This window comes from Lycium barbarum, chromosome 8, assembly GCF_019175385.1.
Source record: "Lycium barbarum isolate Lr01 chromosome 8, ASM1917538v2, whole genome shotgun sequence".
In the NCBI taxonomy this organism is placed as follows: Eukaryota; Viridiplantae; Streptophyta; class Magnoliopsida; order Solanales; family Solanaceae; genus Lycium; species Lycium barbarum.
Genome location: NC_083344.1, coordinates 57,689,454 through 57,703,255, shown reverse-complemented (window position 1 = coordinate 57,703,255; position 13,802 = coordinate 57,689,454). Strand labels below are relative to the sequence as shown.

The 13,802-nt window shown below is 38.8% G+C and overlaps 1 protein-coding gene across 1 annotated transcript; it reads left to right on the top strand.

The window, feature by feature from the left end:
• The first annotated feature begins 6,177 nt into the window (after positions 1-6,177).
• On the top strand, positions 6,178-6,708 carry LOC132607828 (uncharacterized). The gene is made up of 2 exons (XM_060321906.1): positions 6,178-6,568; positions 6,653-6,708. Exons 1-2 carry the CDS (start codon positions 6,178-6,180, stop codon positions 6,706-6,708), a joined length of 447 nt encoding a protein of 148 aa, XP_060177889.1.
• The last annotated feature ends 7,094 nt before the right edge of the window (positions 6,709-13,802 follow it).

Sequence of the window (13,802 nt, the reverse complement as noted above, 5' to 3'; positions counted from 1 at the left end):
TCCATAGGGAGTATTTCGCAACACACTTCCTCATGGTATTCCCCATAAGAGAAAGGTACATATGCCACATTAGTCAACCTTCCCTTTTGCTTCGCCTTTTTCACTATAGATAACCCCAACCCAACCGTAAGACGAGGAGTAACGTAGAATTCACTAAAGTAGTCATCAATTTCAAGACGAATCCTCTCCTCTTTCAACACCCTCACTAGCATTGAGTGACATCTTCTATCCATGGAGTAGTACCTACAAAGAACACTTAGCAAACACTTTAGTAGTAAAGAAACCTCACCACACTCGTGTTTACACTCTTTTGTGCTTGGCTAGCACCACTCAAATGAACTCACACACTCCTGCCTTTTACCACTCAAATGGATTGGCCGATGTTGATTCTCGATTGGATTCGGTTTCTTGCAAGGTGCACAATTGCTACTTGAGGTCGGAATGGATTCTTGTTAGACTCGAAGAAAGAGGACGACTCAATTAAAACAAACGCACTTGAGCCAAGAAATTAACAACGAGGTAAAAACGAAGAAAAGCTTGAAAGAATTGGTACGAATGAAAATAGGACTCAAGAACTAATTAGCAACTAATAAGATCGATTACTATTTGTAAGAATCAAAGAAGGGAAGTTAAGAAGGAATCAAACCGTTTTCGAGCACTTAGACAATCTTCTGCAGGTCGTGCTATAGCTATGCGTCACACACCCGTCGCACAAAACACCCCTCTCTGAATCTGACACTTAGAAAATTTTCAGAGTTTTCAGAGTTTTGCGATGGTCATGCATCGCACAAGGATCACACAAAATACCTCTCTCTGAATCTGTGCAACACGCGCTCTGCAGAGAATCAAAAAATTCAAAAAAACAATTTGCCTCGTGCGATGGCCCTGCGTCGCACGTGCAGTGCACGCCCGACGTTTTTTTTTTTAAATCCGAACTTTTTTTTTTGAAATTCGGATTTTTTTTCTCTAGGCCCACACAAACACCTTTTCACCCCTTTTTACTAGAAGACTTTGGATCAAATACCCTCTTTGGTCTTCTTCTCCAATATGAAGATATGAATGTTCTTATGAACACCAAGAACACCCAAATGCAATCTAGGACCAAATCAACTCCTTTTTCCTCCAATTTTCAGATCCAAGCTCCCTTTGATATGGAGAACAAAGTCCACTAATCAATTAACCCCAATTTCAACTCAATCACCAAACCCACTTTTTGAATTTTCAAAGCCTCAAAGCTCAACAATGGTGATTGAAAAACCTTAACTCCAATTAGCTCGAAATGGAAGATTCAAACTCTAGACATACTAAGAAACACTAATCTAACACTAGATTCAACAAAAACCAACTAGAAATTGCATTTTTTTTTTATTTTTTAATTTCGATTTTTTTTTATTTCTGTTGAATCAAAACCCAAGACTATTTTGATGGGTGTTTTGGGGAGTGTTTTGGGGAGTGGGGTTATATAGATGATGGAAGGCGGGTGACAATGTAAGTGAAGTGCTTCGAGTAGCTCCACTTGTGCCTCCTTGGTATCGCACTCGGGGCGAATACGAGATCTCCCTACTACCTCTTTCAATTGCTTCCACCCTACTTCCCAAGTTTTCCATCCGACCATCCATGTTTTCCATTCGACCACCCATACTCCCAACCTTATCGTTCAAGGCTTGCAAGGCTCTCATTACATCAACTAGTGTGAGTTCCCCGGTGGGAACTTGTGTTTCATCCTCCATAGCGATAGTACCTATTAAAGACACTCAACAAAACGAGCAAACACATTAGATTAGTAAAATCAACTCACAATCGCTCAAGTATGCGCACCTTTAATTACCTCACAAATTGCTTCCGCCAAAGATTGCGTGCTTGGTAATGTCGACTAGTCACAAGGGTTCAAATTCTACTCTTGGTCGAAATAGATTCTTGTTAGACTAAGAAAGATGGACAACTCAATTCAATCTAACGGACTTGAACCAAGAAATTAACAATGAAGCAAAAACGAAGAAAAACACGAAAGAATTGGCACGAAAGAAATGCAGACACAAGAACTAGCAATCACAAGTAGGAACAACTACTAAATTACTACTAGTTGAGAGACACAAGAGAATGAAATGCAAAAATCGGGAAATAAATAAAATTTCGGGCCCGGGTAGGTGATAATTTGAAAGCGCGGTCTTGAAGCCCCAATTGATCCAAGGTATCAATTTGAAGTAACGAAAATTTAAAAATTTCTATACTCTTTTTTTTTTGTTCCTTACCTAAGAAATAAGGAGACAAACAAGCAACAAAGGATCAAAGGAAATTTTTTGGAAAAGAAGTGAAGGAATTGAATCAAATGTACCTTTTCGTTGTTGGAATTTACGGTCTGAACTGGGTGTAGTTATACGGTCCGTATGTTTTTGAAGGACCGTAGATGTTGTCCGTAAATGGGGAGCAGAATCTACGAATTTGGACTTCATATTTACGGAAGGAACTTCTTCAATTATACGGTCCATATAAAATGTACGGTCCGTATATGATCAGCGTAAATCAGCAACAGTAGCGTAGCAAATTTCACTCCAATCTACGGTTGGGAACTGCTCTCAAATCTACGGACCATATCTTATTTACGGTCCTTATATAGCAACCGTAGATCTCCAACAGTGTTCAACTTTTCCAAGCTTAAATTTGACGGACTGGATTGACGGTCCGTACTTCTTTTACGGTCCGTGAATTTGGACCGTATCTTTGCTTCAGTGACGACGTATAGCACGTGATTTCTTGGATCTTGGGCTCGGTTTGTTGACTTTTTTTTTGGCACAATGGACCCACTCAACCTAGGACCATTCCATTTGGGCAAAAAGAACACTTTTCCAAAACTTGGGAATAAACTTTTGGATCTAACTTTCTTTTAGAGACTTCTTCTCCACTTGAATCTATGAAGATAGCTCAAGAACACATGAACATTCAAATTTCTAGCTACCCTCAAATCAACTCATTTTACCCCCAAATTTCGGATTTAGGCTCCCTTAACCTAGTAGAACAAAGCCCAATGGTTATCAACTCCCAATTTCATCACAAATCAAAACCCACTAAGTTGTTCTTCAACTTTTTCAAAAGCTTCAACCCAACAGTGGTACATTCTTCACTATTGACCCGAATGACACGAAATTTGAAGATTTGAAAACCTAACGTACTAAGGAACAAGAATCTAATAACAAAAAAACAAAACAGACACAAACTTTTTGGGGTTTTTGGTGGAAATTTTCCAATTTGTTTTTTTATTTTAGCAACAAACCCTAGGCTAGATTTGATAGAACAAATCTAATCCAAGCTCTGATACCAATTGATACAAGATTAAAAATGAAAATAGAATTAAAATGCAAGAAAAGAAAAGGATAAATAATTTGACACAACTTAAGACCTAATTTAGCAACCAAAGTTATAGAAAACTAAGACCTCTAAATTAAGAACAAAAGAGACACCAAATTCCTAGGATGACCAAGAGGGATTTGGAATTCCCTAATAACCAATCCTCTCAACAATTACTCAATCAAAGGTTTCACAAGCTCTCAACTCTCAAGAGTTTTACAATATCAAATATCAATATTCAAAATAGTATAAGTCTTCTAAATGAAAGAAACTACTATTTATACTAATGCTCAAAAGAAGATAACTATATTATTACACTTCTACCCTTAATGAAGTAAGGGCCTTGTTTGGGTGTCTTCTTTTGGCAAGAGAACTTGAAATTGTAAATCTTCAAGTAATAGCCACATTGCAAGCATGGCCATCTTTAACACTTTTCTCAAAACCATCCTCCCATGCAATCATGATCACTTGGAATCCCCGGGAAGGCTCTAGAATGTATTCAAGTACGTCCCTCCTCATGAACAATGCTTGCATAGCTTGAAGTTCCCTCGCTTGGCTCCTTGTAAAAGGCCTTGATGCCACTCGGATTGTATCACTTGAGGTCTAAGTATCATCAATTGGAAATAATGGAGCAGGATATTCTGAAAATAGCTTTTCGTACTCGTTATAGACACATTGAATTCCTGTGATGTCCTTTGGTCTTACTAATGCACCCGCTGCATTTATGGACCTAATGAACCGTGTGTTCAAACCTTTTCTTGATTGTTTCATTATTGTCTTTATTGAAAATATTCTGGGGTATTCGAAAAGTCATGCGGAACACGCAGGTCACTTGAGAATAACCTTGCACTTGAAGAGAATAAGCTTTATGCGAAATATTCTAAGTGTGAGTTCTGGCTTAACTCTGTGGCTTTCTTAGGCCATGTAGTGTCTGACAGTCAAGGACTGGCTGAGGCCCACAAGTGCAACGGACATTCATAGTTTCTTGGGTTTGGAAAGTTACTATCAGAAGTTTGTGGATGCTTCCTCATCTATACCCGCACCACCGACAAAATTGACTCAGAAGAATGCTAAGTTCCAATGGTCGGAAGTGTCACGACCCGACCCCATGGGCCATGACTAGTGCCCGAACTGGACACTTGTATACGAACCTGCTAGATATAGTCAGACTGAAACTAAGGACAATATGGAAACTTGTAAAAACAAACGAAAGATTCATAACGCCACATATCATAAACTTGTCTCCTGAGGAGTCACGGCTAACCAAAGCATAACACAATACGCAAGCCGACAAGGCTACCACTATATACTGGAATATCCAAAACAAACCATATCGACACAGTCAGATACAACCCACATATGTCTACAGACCTCTAAGAGTGTACAAGTGAAATATGACGGGACAAGGCCCCGCCGTACCCCTGGATATGCATAAGTCGACATCAAAAGATCTGTACCAAAATAATCTAGGCTCTGGAACAATGGAGCTCTCCAAAACAACTGAGCAGAAGTCCTAAGCTGGAGGATCACCAAACCGAGTGTCTGTACCTGCAGGCATGAAACGCAGCCCCCGAAGAAAGGGGGTCAGTACGAGATATGTACTGAGTATATAAAGCATGAAATACAATAAAGAAAATCATAACTAAATAGAAGATTACAGGAGGCCAGTATGATAATCAAAGATACCAATCCACCTGTGCCTTATGAGATGAGAATCATGCATGTCTATATCATATACCATATCCGGCCCATTATGGGACTCGGTGAATAAAGTCATCATATACCGTACCCGGCCCATCATGGGACTCGGTGCCATAATCATATCATCATATATATACATATGTACCCGGCCCTCTTGTGAGGGGCTCGGTGAACAATGCAGTGAAACTGTGCACGAAAACATACCCGGCCCGGGACTTGGTGAAAGATACATTAACGGCATGCACGAGCAGAATAATGAGCAACCATATGCAAACTACATGTCACGACCCAGCCCCGTAGGCCGTGACTAGTGCCCGAGCTAGACACTAGTATACGTACCTGTTAGTTATAATCAACCCGAAACCAAACATAATATGGAAACTTGTAAAAGCAATACATCGTCTCAGAACTGTCACATATATACATCAAGGTAACCTGTGTCCTGAGGAGTCACAATCAATCAAGCATGACATAATACGCAAGCCGACAAGGCTGTCACTACGTACGGGAACATCCCGAAAATATATATACAAGCCGACGAGGCTGCTACTACATACAACATCCCAATATATATATATATATATATATATATATGCAAGCCGACAAGGCCGCCACTACGTATGGGAACGTCCCAACGATAAGTCATGCTAACACAGTCGAACAACATCGGTACACAACCCACACATATGTCTACAGACCTCTAAGAGTATTAACAGTGACATATGACGGGACAGGGCCCCGCCGTACCCCTGGATAAACATATATATACATAAAAAGGATTTGTACCAAAAATCTAGGCTCCAGAACAATGGAGCACTCCAAGACAGCTGAGTAGAAGCCCTAAGCTGGAGGATCACCAAAGCGAGTATCTGCACCTGCGGGCATGAAACGCATCCCTCCGAAGAAAGGGGGTTGGGTCGTGACAGCGTTGTAGATCTCTAAATTGGGTGGTTTGAACCCAAAGAAGTAGAGTTGTTGGATCCCATCTCAGTGCACGAATAAATCAAGAAAGGTGAACCTCATTGTTCAACTACCCAAGATAGCTCAGATCGACAAAAGTCTCATATGGATATGAGGCGTCACGAGCTAGAGTTTGCTGTTGGTGATAAGGTCTTTTTAAAAGTATAGCCAATGAAGGGAGTGATGTGGTTTGGTAGAAAGGGTAAACTCATTCCTCGTTGTATCAACCCTTATGAGATTATGAGAAGAATTAGGAAGGTGGCTTTTAAGTTGAAATTACCATCTGAGATGGCCATGGTACATCCTATGTTTCACACTTCAATGTTGAGGTTGTATAAACCAGATCCTTCTCATGTCTTGACTCGTGAAGAGATTGAAATCAACGAAGGGTTGTCTTATGAAGAGGAGCCGGTTCAGATCTTAGATCGACAAGATAGAAGGTTAAGGACGAAAGATGTGGCTGAGGTGAAAGTCTTATGGCGATATCATAATACTGAAGGAGAAACTTGGGAAGTAGAGGAAGACATGAAGAAGAGATACCCCTACCTATTTCTTATTACAGGTATGTGTTGAACCTTTTGGTTATTGGGTCTTTGCGAAGGTGTAGATTAGAAGTGTGAATTCCTTATTTTGTGTTCTGGCTCAGATGCTATGGTTGTGGGGAATCCTTGTGAGGATCACATTGTTTCTTTTGGAAGTTAGTAGTTATGTTATCTTTAAGGGATAGTTGTCTCACAAACTCTAGAAATTTTGAGAAGTTTGAGGCTTATTGAAGATTTTAGGCTAGGACTTTCATTCGGGGACGAATGATCCTGAAGGGGGGAGGGGGGATAATGTAACACTACGTGAATTCGGGTTAGGTGTGAATGTACTAAATGAGAATTAATGTGAAATTTTAGGCATATGAAGTCCTATGAAGATGAGTTGGATGGAAATAGTTGATTTAAGATCAAGACCAAGTAGTGAAGTTCGTAAGAGTTCTTAAACTCATCTAAGTTTCAGTAGGTCTGCCTTCTAGAAACAATTCATGAGAATCCGTTGAGAATTTGGAAGACTTTCTTAATGAAAGTTGTAGATCTTTGAAATACCTTTTCAACAATGTAAGGTGGAGCTCAAACGGTGTTGTGAGAAAAAATTTATGCCTTTCTACTAGAGCATGTCTGGGAAGCCGACCGCAATGCGGTGCCACAGACCCAAAATGCGACGCCGCATCCACTTCGCATTTTAGCAAAATTTTGAATTTATTTGGAGTGAATTTCATCCAAACTTCAGCCCATATGCGGCCACAAACTCCATATGAGACCGCATACTCATTGTAGCATCACCAACCGGGAAAAAATTGTATAAGGACGGGATTTTCTTGGGATTTAAAAAAACAATTCTCTTTGGATGACTTTTTGAGGAGAAAACAACCTAGTGCTTCTCAAAACCTTACAAGGTGAGTTCCTAACCATCCTATGATTAAACTATATCAAAGTAACAAGAATTAACACTAGTTCATCTTCCAAAAAACCTAGATTCTTGAAACCCGAGAAAGAGAAGAAGAAGGGATGTTTGAGATTCCTTCAAAAAAGTATGATTCTTGATTTTTTTGATGTTATTGAAAGGGTTTAGACTAGTTTAGGTTATCCTATGGGATTAGAATCCATGAATGATTCATGAAGTGTTCAAGAACACGTTTTAAACTTGAAAACCCTAGTTTTTGATAAAGGGGACAGATGGGTGGAATTAGATTAAAGTTGCAATTTTTCTCATCTAAATCCATTGTAGAGTGATTGTTGAACCTTGAAAAACCCGTTTGATAGCATTATAGCAGGAATTGAGGTATGCCTACTTTTGAAAATCTTCTTTTGAAGTATGTCTCTTTTTGAATATATTTTTTCAACCTTTAAAAATAGCTTCTTTGGCAAGGTTTGTGTGAGTGAGGGACAATCTCGTATTAAACCTTATGCGTATTGTATTATATTATATATCTGTATTCGTGATTTCCCCTATAAAGAGGCGATTGAAATTGAATTATAAAGCTTTGAACTTTGAACATGATTTACCCCTATAGGGGATGCTTTAAATTTGATTTTGAAGGGTGAGATATTTGATGTGTTTTAGTGATTGGAACATGATTTCTAAATCGGTTAATGTCTTTATATAGCCCTACTAACGAGATGATGAACATAATTCATATTAAACTATTCGGCTTCTATACCATGATGTGAGATTCGGCTTACATGCCATGATTTGTGATTCGGCTACTATGCCATGATTTCTATTGTTTGTGTTTGGCCTAGCTACTCGGGAGGAAGGGTAGTCACTATGGATCCTAGCGGGGTTAGCATATCCAACAGCCCACAATAACATTGCCTCACAGGGCCACAACACAATAGCAATATAAGTTGGCCACACACGACCCATATGCATAAAAAGAAAACATACATACCTCATAATCCCGATGTTTCATCGTGGATCTCTTCTGGGGGATGAAATAAGTGCGGGTATTTGGATTTCATACTCTCTTCTGCTTCCCAAGTCATTTCTTCTCGGTTGTTATTTTGCCATAAGACTTTAACTGATGCTACTTCCTTATTTCGAAGTCTCCGTACCTGTCTGTCTAATATGGCAATGGTCACTTCTTCATAGACTAGCTTTTCTGTCACTTGAACAGCATCTACTGGAACAATCCTTGTAGGATCTCCAACATACTTACGGGAGCATTGAGACATGGAAAACTGGATGGACTAATTCAAATTCTAGAGGCAAGTCCAATTCATAAGCTATTTGACCCACCTTGCGGATAATCTTATAGGGTCCAATGTATCGAGGAATTAACTTTCCTTTCATACCAAATCGCATCACTCCTTTCATTGGTGACACCTTTAAGAATCCTTAATCATCAACTTGAAATTCTAAGTCTCACCGGCGGTTGTCCGCATAAGATTTTTGGCGACTTTGGGCTGTCAATAATCGATCTCGGATCACCTTGACTTTTTCTACTGCTTGTTGAATTAACTCAGGGCCTATTAGCTGTACTTCTCCTATTTCAAACCATCCAATTGGGGATCTGCACTTCCTTCCATATAGAGCTTCATACGGAGCTATTTGGATACTGGAATGGTAGCAATTGTTGCATGCAAACTCGATTAGAGGTAAGTGGTCATCCCAACTACCACCAAAAGCTAGAACACATGCTCTTAGCATATCCTCCAAGGTCTGAATGGTACGTTCGGCTTGCCCATCAGTCTGCGGATGAAATGCCGTGCGAAGCTTTACTTGAGTACCTAGACCTTTTTGGAAAGATTTCCAGAACTTGGCTATAAATTGCGCTCCTCTATTTGTGATAATAGATATCGAAATACCATGGAGTCACACAATCTCCTTGAGATACAACCTTGCATAATCTTCTGCTAAGTATATGGTTCTAACAGGAAAAAAATGAGTTGCTTTCGTCAATCTATCCACAATCACCCATATAGAATCATACTTGCTTCGGGAACGAGGTAATCCCACAATAAAATCCATATTGATCACTTCCCATTTCCAAGTAGGGATTTCGATTGCCTACAATAATCCTCCTGGCTTTTGATGTTCGATTTTCACTTGCTGGCAATTTGGACATTGAGCTACAAATTCTGCTATGTCTTTCTTCATGCCATCCCACCAATATATTAACTTGAGATCATGATACATTTTCGTTGCACCTGGGTGAATAGAATAGCGAGAATAATAAGCTTCTTCGAGGATTCGATGACGTAATTCTGCAACAATCGGAACACATAGCCTGCCTCGGTATCTAAGAATTCCATCCATAGAAGTTTCAAATGGAGACTTCTCTTTTTCACGAAGTGTGTCTCTATAATGGCTCAACTGAGGATCTTCATATTGACGCTCTTTTACTTCCATATTCAGGGATGAAACTGTGGGATTATTAATACCAATCCTTGCACTACCTGAATCAATTAAACGTACTCCAAGATTAGCTAGTTGGTGGAGCTCATGAATTAATTCTTTCTTCTCCGGAGGAACTTCACATAGGCTGCCCATCGATCAGGCGGCTAAGCGCATCAACTACTACATTTGCCTTTCCGGGGTGGTATAAAATGCTCACTGTTACATCCCGTAATTTTCATACATTTGACGTTTTAAAATAAACGCGACAAGTTAAGACAAGATTAGTTTAGGGTACAAAGTGGAGATTTTAACTTCCAATTTTGTTTCAAGTTACAAATTATCTACAAATTTCGTTTGGCATGGAAGAATTAATAGAAAAGTGGGATTTAACTAATGATAAATGGAGTACTAAGTGGGATTGGGAACAAAAATCTTCCCATCTTTTCTTAGCCATGTTCAGCCGTGCATATAGTGCAATGGTCAAAGATTTTTGACCCAAAAACTTGAGTGGGACACATGTCCAAGTCATGGAAGGAATATATAAGGCAAAATTCTGATTCATACATCACTAAGCAACTCATTTCATCATTTTACAAAGTTAGAAAACTTAGTCATAGAAAGAGAGGGTCTCGGCTACAAGTTGGCCGAGAATGAGCTGCTCCAAATTGCTCCAAAAATCAGTTTTTCCAAGCAAGTCAACTCCCTTGAAGGTGTGTATTAACGTGTAGCATCCATTGGTATAGCAAGAATAAGTGTTAAAAATCCAAGAAGTGAAAGTGAAGGCTAGCCGATTGAAGTGAAGTTATAAAGTAAGAATGATTATTGTTCTTGTGTTGCATGACGATTTGAATGTATAATTCATGCATGTTGTTATTGGATTGTTGTTGTGGTTGAAGTAAGGGGTTGAGCCGTGAGCTTGGGGAAGCCATGGTTGGTCTCATTTTGTATGTATTGTTGGTGAATTGAATGGGTGTCAACATATGTAAATGAACAAAGATTGTAGAAGTTGGTTTATGATGTTGTATGTTGGTATTGGACTGTTTTGTGAGGGAGTTAGTGAACTGTTTTTACTTGATATTTTGATTGTTATTATCATGAATTTCATGATGGAAATGAAGGTGTTTAATGGTTGGAGTTGAAACTAAAGTCGTCTGTGAGTTGTTGTAAGGATTATAGAAATGACGATGTAGTTTAGTTGTGTATGAATTGATGTTGTATTTGTCGTGTGGATAGCTGGTCATAACCTACTGAAAATATACGAAAAGAAGGCATGAAATAATGTGTAAGAATCATAGGTGGTTTGCTTAGTATGTTCGTAAATGTTTGCAAGAATTCCGAACATTGTTTAGGGACTGTTTTGGACATGTTATTGGACTGTTTTGGACATGTTGTGGTAATGGACTGTTTTCTAAAACGTTTAAATGAGCCATGTGTTGTAGGATTTAATGGAATCATGTTTAATCTTCTTGTACATGTATTGGAAATGGATTGAATGTGTTGTGGTTTGGATGAATGGATGAAAATCATGAAGTTGTTATAGTTGTGTTGAAGCCGTGTAAAGGGGCTGTTTTAGGGGAAATTATGGACTGTTTTGTGCCAAGTTTTGATTGTTGTTGTTATGAACATTGTGGTATATTGTATGTATGTTGAATATGTGAATTTAGGTGTTAAAGAAACAAATCAAATTGAAGTACGCAAGCAGTCCAAAACAGTGGACTGTTTTAAGGTTAGAAGCAAATTAGTGAATGTTGAATATTGATTGTTGCTATGAACGTGTAGTGAAAGTGAAGCTTAATGATTCAAGTTGAAATTGAAATGGTTTGTGGGCTGTTATAAGAATAAATATGATGCTGAAACAGTTCCGATAATCGCATAAGTAATGTTGTAAACGTGTTGTTGTCGTTGTAATTGAAGTTGGAAAATTGCGAAATAGAAATTGTAGTGTTGTGTGTGCTGTTTGGCCATTAGTATGGGACAGTTTTGAATGATGTATGGACTGTCCAAAGTCCCTTAAATCATGTTTATACAAGTTTGGATTGATACATGAAAGAATGACTAGAAATATTAGCTTGTAGCACTAGTTGGTTTGAATGCGAACGAAACATCGTCTAAATGTTAGAAAGGGATTGTGAGTGTCAAAATACATATCGAATTCCCTCGTAAACTAATCATAGCTTGTGATATCTTGATATAGGATAAGTACCATTGGGCAGCAAGTACAATTTATTATACGACTAAACGCTAAAGGTATGTAAGGCCTATTCCTTTCTTTTCTTGGCATGTCCTAGACGTAAGTATGAAATGATATGAACCTTGGGGTAAATTCTACTCTCTAGTTCCAAGCATGATTTGTGATCCTTTTCATTCTGTAATGTTATTGTCATGAGTTTATTATATGATTGACTAATGAATGATGCATAGAAGTTCCTACTCTTGAATATTTGCACAACTAGAGACATACTTGATCTCAAAGTTACACCATGATTAAAGTACGCATGTACATAAAATCTGAGATGTTCCTTGCTATAGTTAGTAATGAAATTTCAAAAAAAAAAAAAAAAGAGAACCGAAGATGAATTGCATATGTGTGGTATCGCCGCTGGATTCTTGGCCGCGGTATTTGTATGTGTGATGTTGCCGCTGGATACTTGACCGCGGTATGTGTGATATTGACCGCTGGATACTTGGCCGCGGTAGGTGTATATGTGTATATGTGTATATGTATATATGTTTATGTTTATGAGGCTATGATTTTAATACCGAGTCCCTTATTAAAGGGCCGGGACACGTTATATATATGTATGATTATAATATGATTTTACTTACCGAGTCCCTTACAAAAGGGGCGGGACACGATATATATGTACTTACATATGATATGACTACCTTGTTATGATTACTAAAACTTATGATGAATTATGTGACAAGTAAGTCTTGGGATTTTTGGTCTTTGTACTGAATCTTATGCTACTCACTTCAGATATGTTTCTATTTACTATATTTCATGCTTTACATACTCCGTACTGACCCCCCTTTCTTCGGGGGGGGGGGGGGGGGGGGTTGCATTCATGCCCACAGGTACAGACGCTCGTTTTGGAGATCCGTCAGCTTAGGGTACCTATTCAGCTATTTTGGACTACTCCTTTATTCCGGAGCTAGCTTGTGGTATAACTCCTTTGTGTTGTATTCATATGTGTTTAATTAGGTACGGCGGGGCCCTGTCCCGCCATATGATACAGTCATTACTCTTAGAGGTCTGTGGACATCTTTGTGGGTCTGTATGTAGTTGTTGATGCGTTGTATGACTATGACTTATGTTTCGGGCGTACCCATTCGTAATGGCAGCCTTGTCGGCTTGCATATATATGTATGTTTGGTATGTTGCATATCGTGGCAGCCTTGTCGGCTTGCGTAGAAAGATATATGTTGTTGTTTAAAAATTGTAACTCCTCAGGAGACAGGTGCCTACGACATACAAAAAAAAATTTGACAGCTTTAAAACAACACCATACCTTTTTATACAAATAAGTTCATGACATACTAGTTATAAATGATTACAGTTAACCGGCAATATGAGTGTCCAATTCGGGCACTAGTCACGGCCTACGGGGTTGGGTCGTGACACTCACATCATAATCTTTCATTAATTCTAACCACCGCCTATGTCGCAGATTTAACTTCTTCTGTTTGAAAATGCATTAAAGACTCTTGTGATCTGTATAAATATCGACATTTACCCCATACAAGTAGTGTCTCCACATCTTTAATGCATGAATAACTGTAGCCAATTCGAGATCATGAGTTGGGTAGTTCTTTTCATGTTTCTGCAGCTGTCTCGAAGCATAAGCGATGACTTTACCGCGATGCATTAACACACATCCTAACCCAACACCGGAAGCATCACAATATACAAC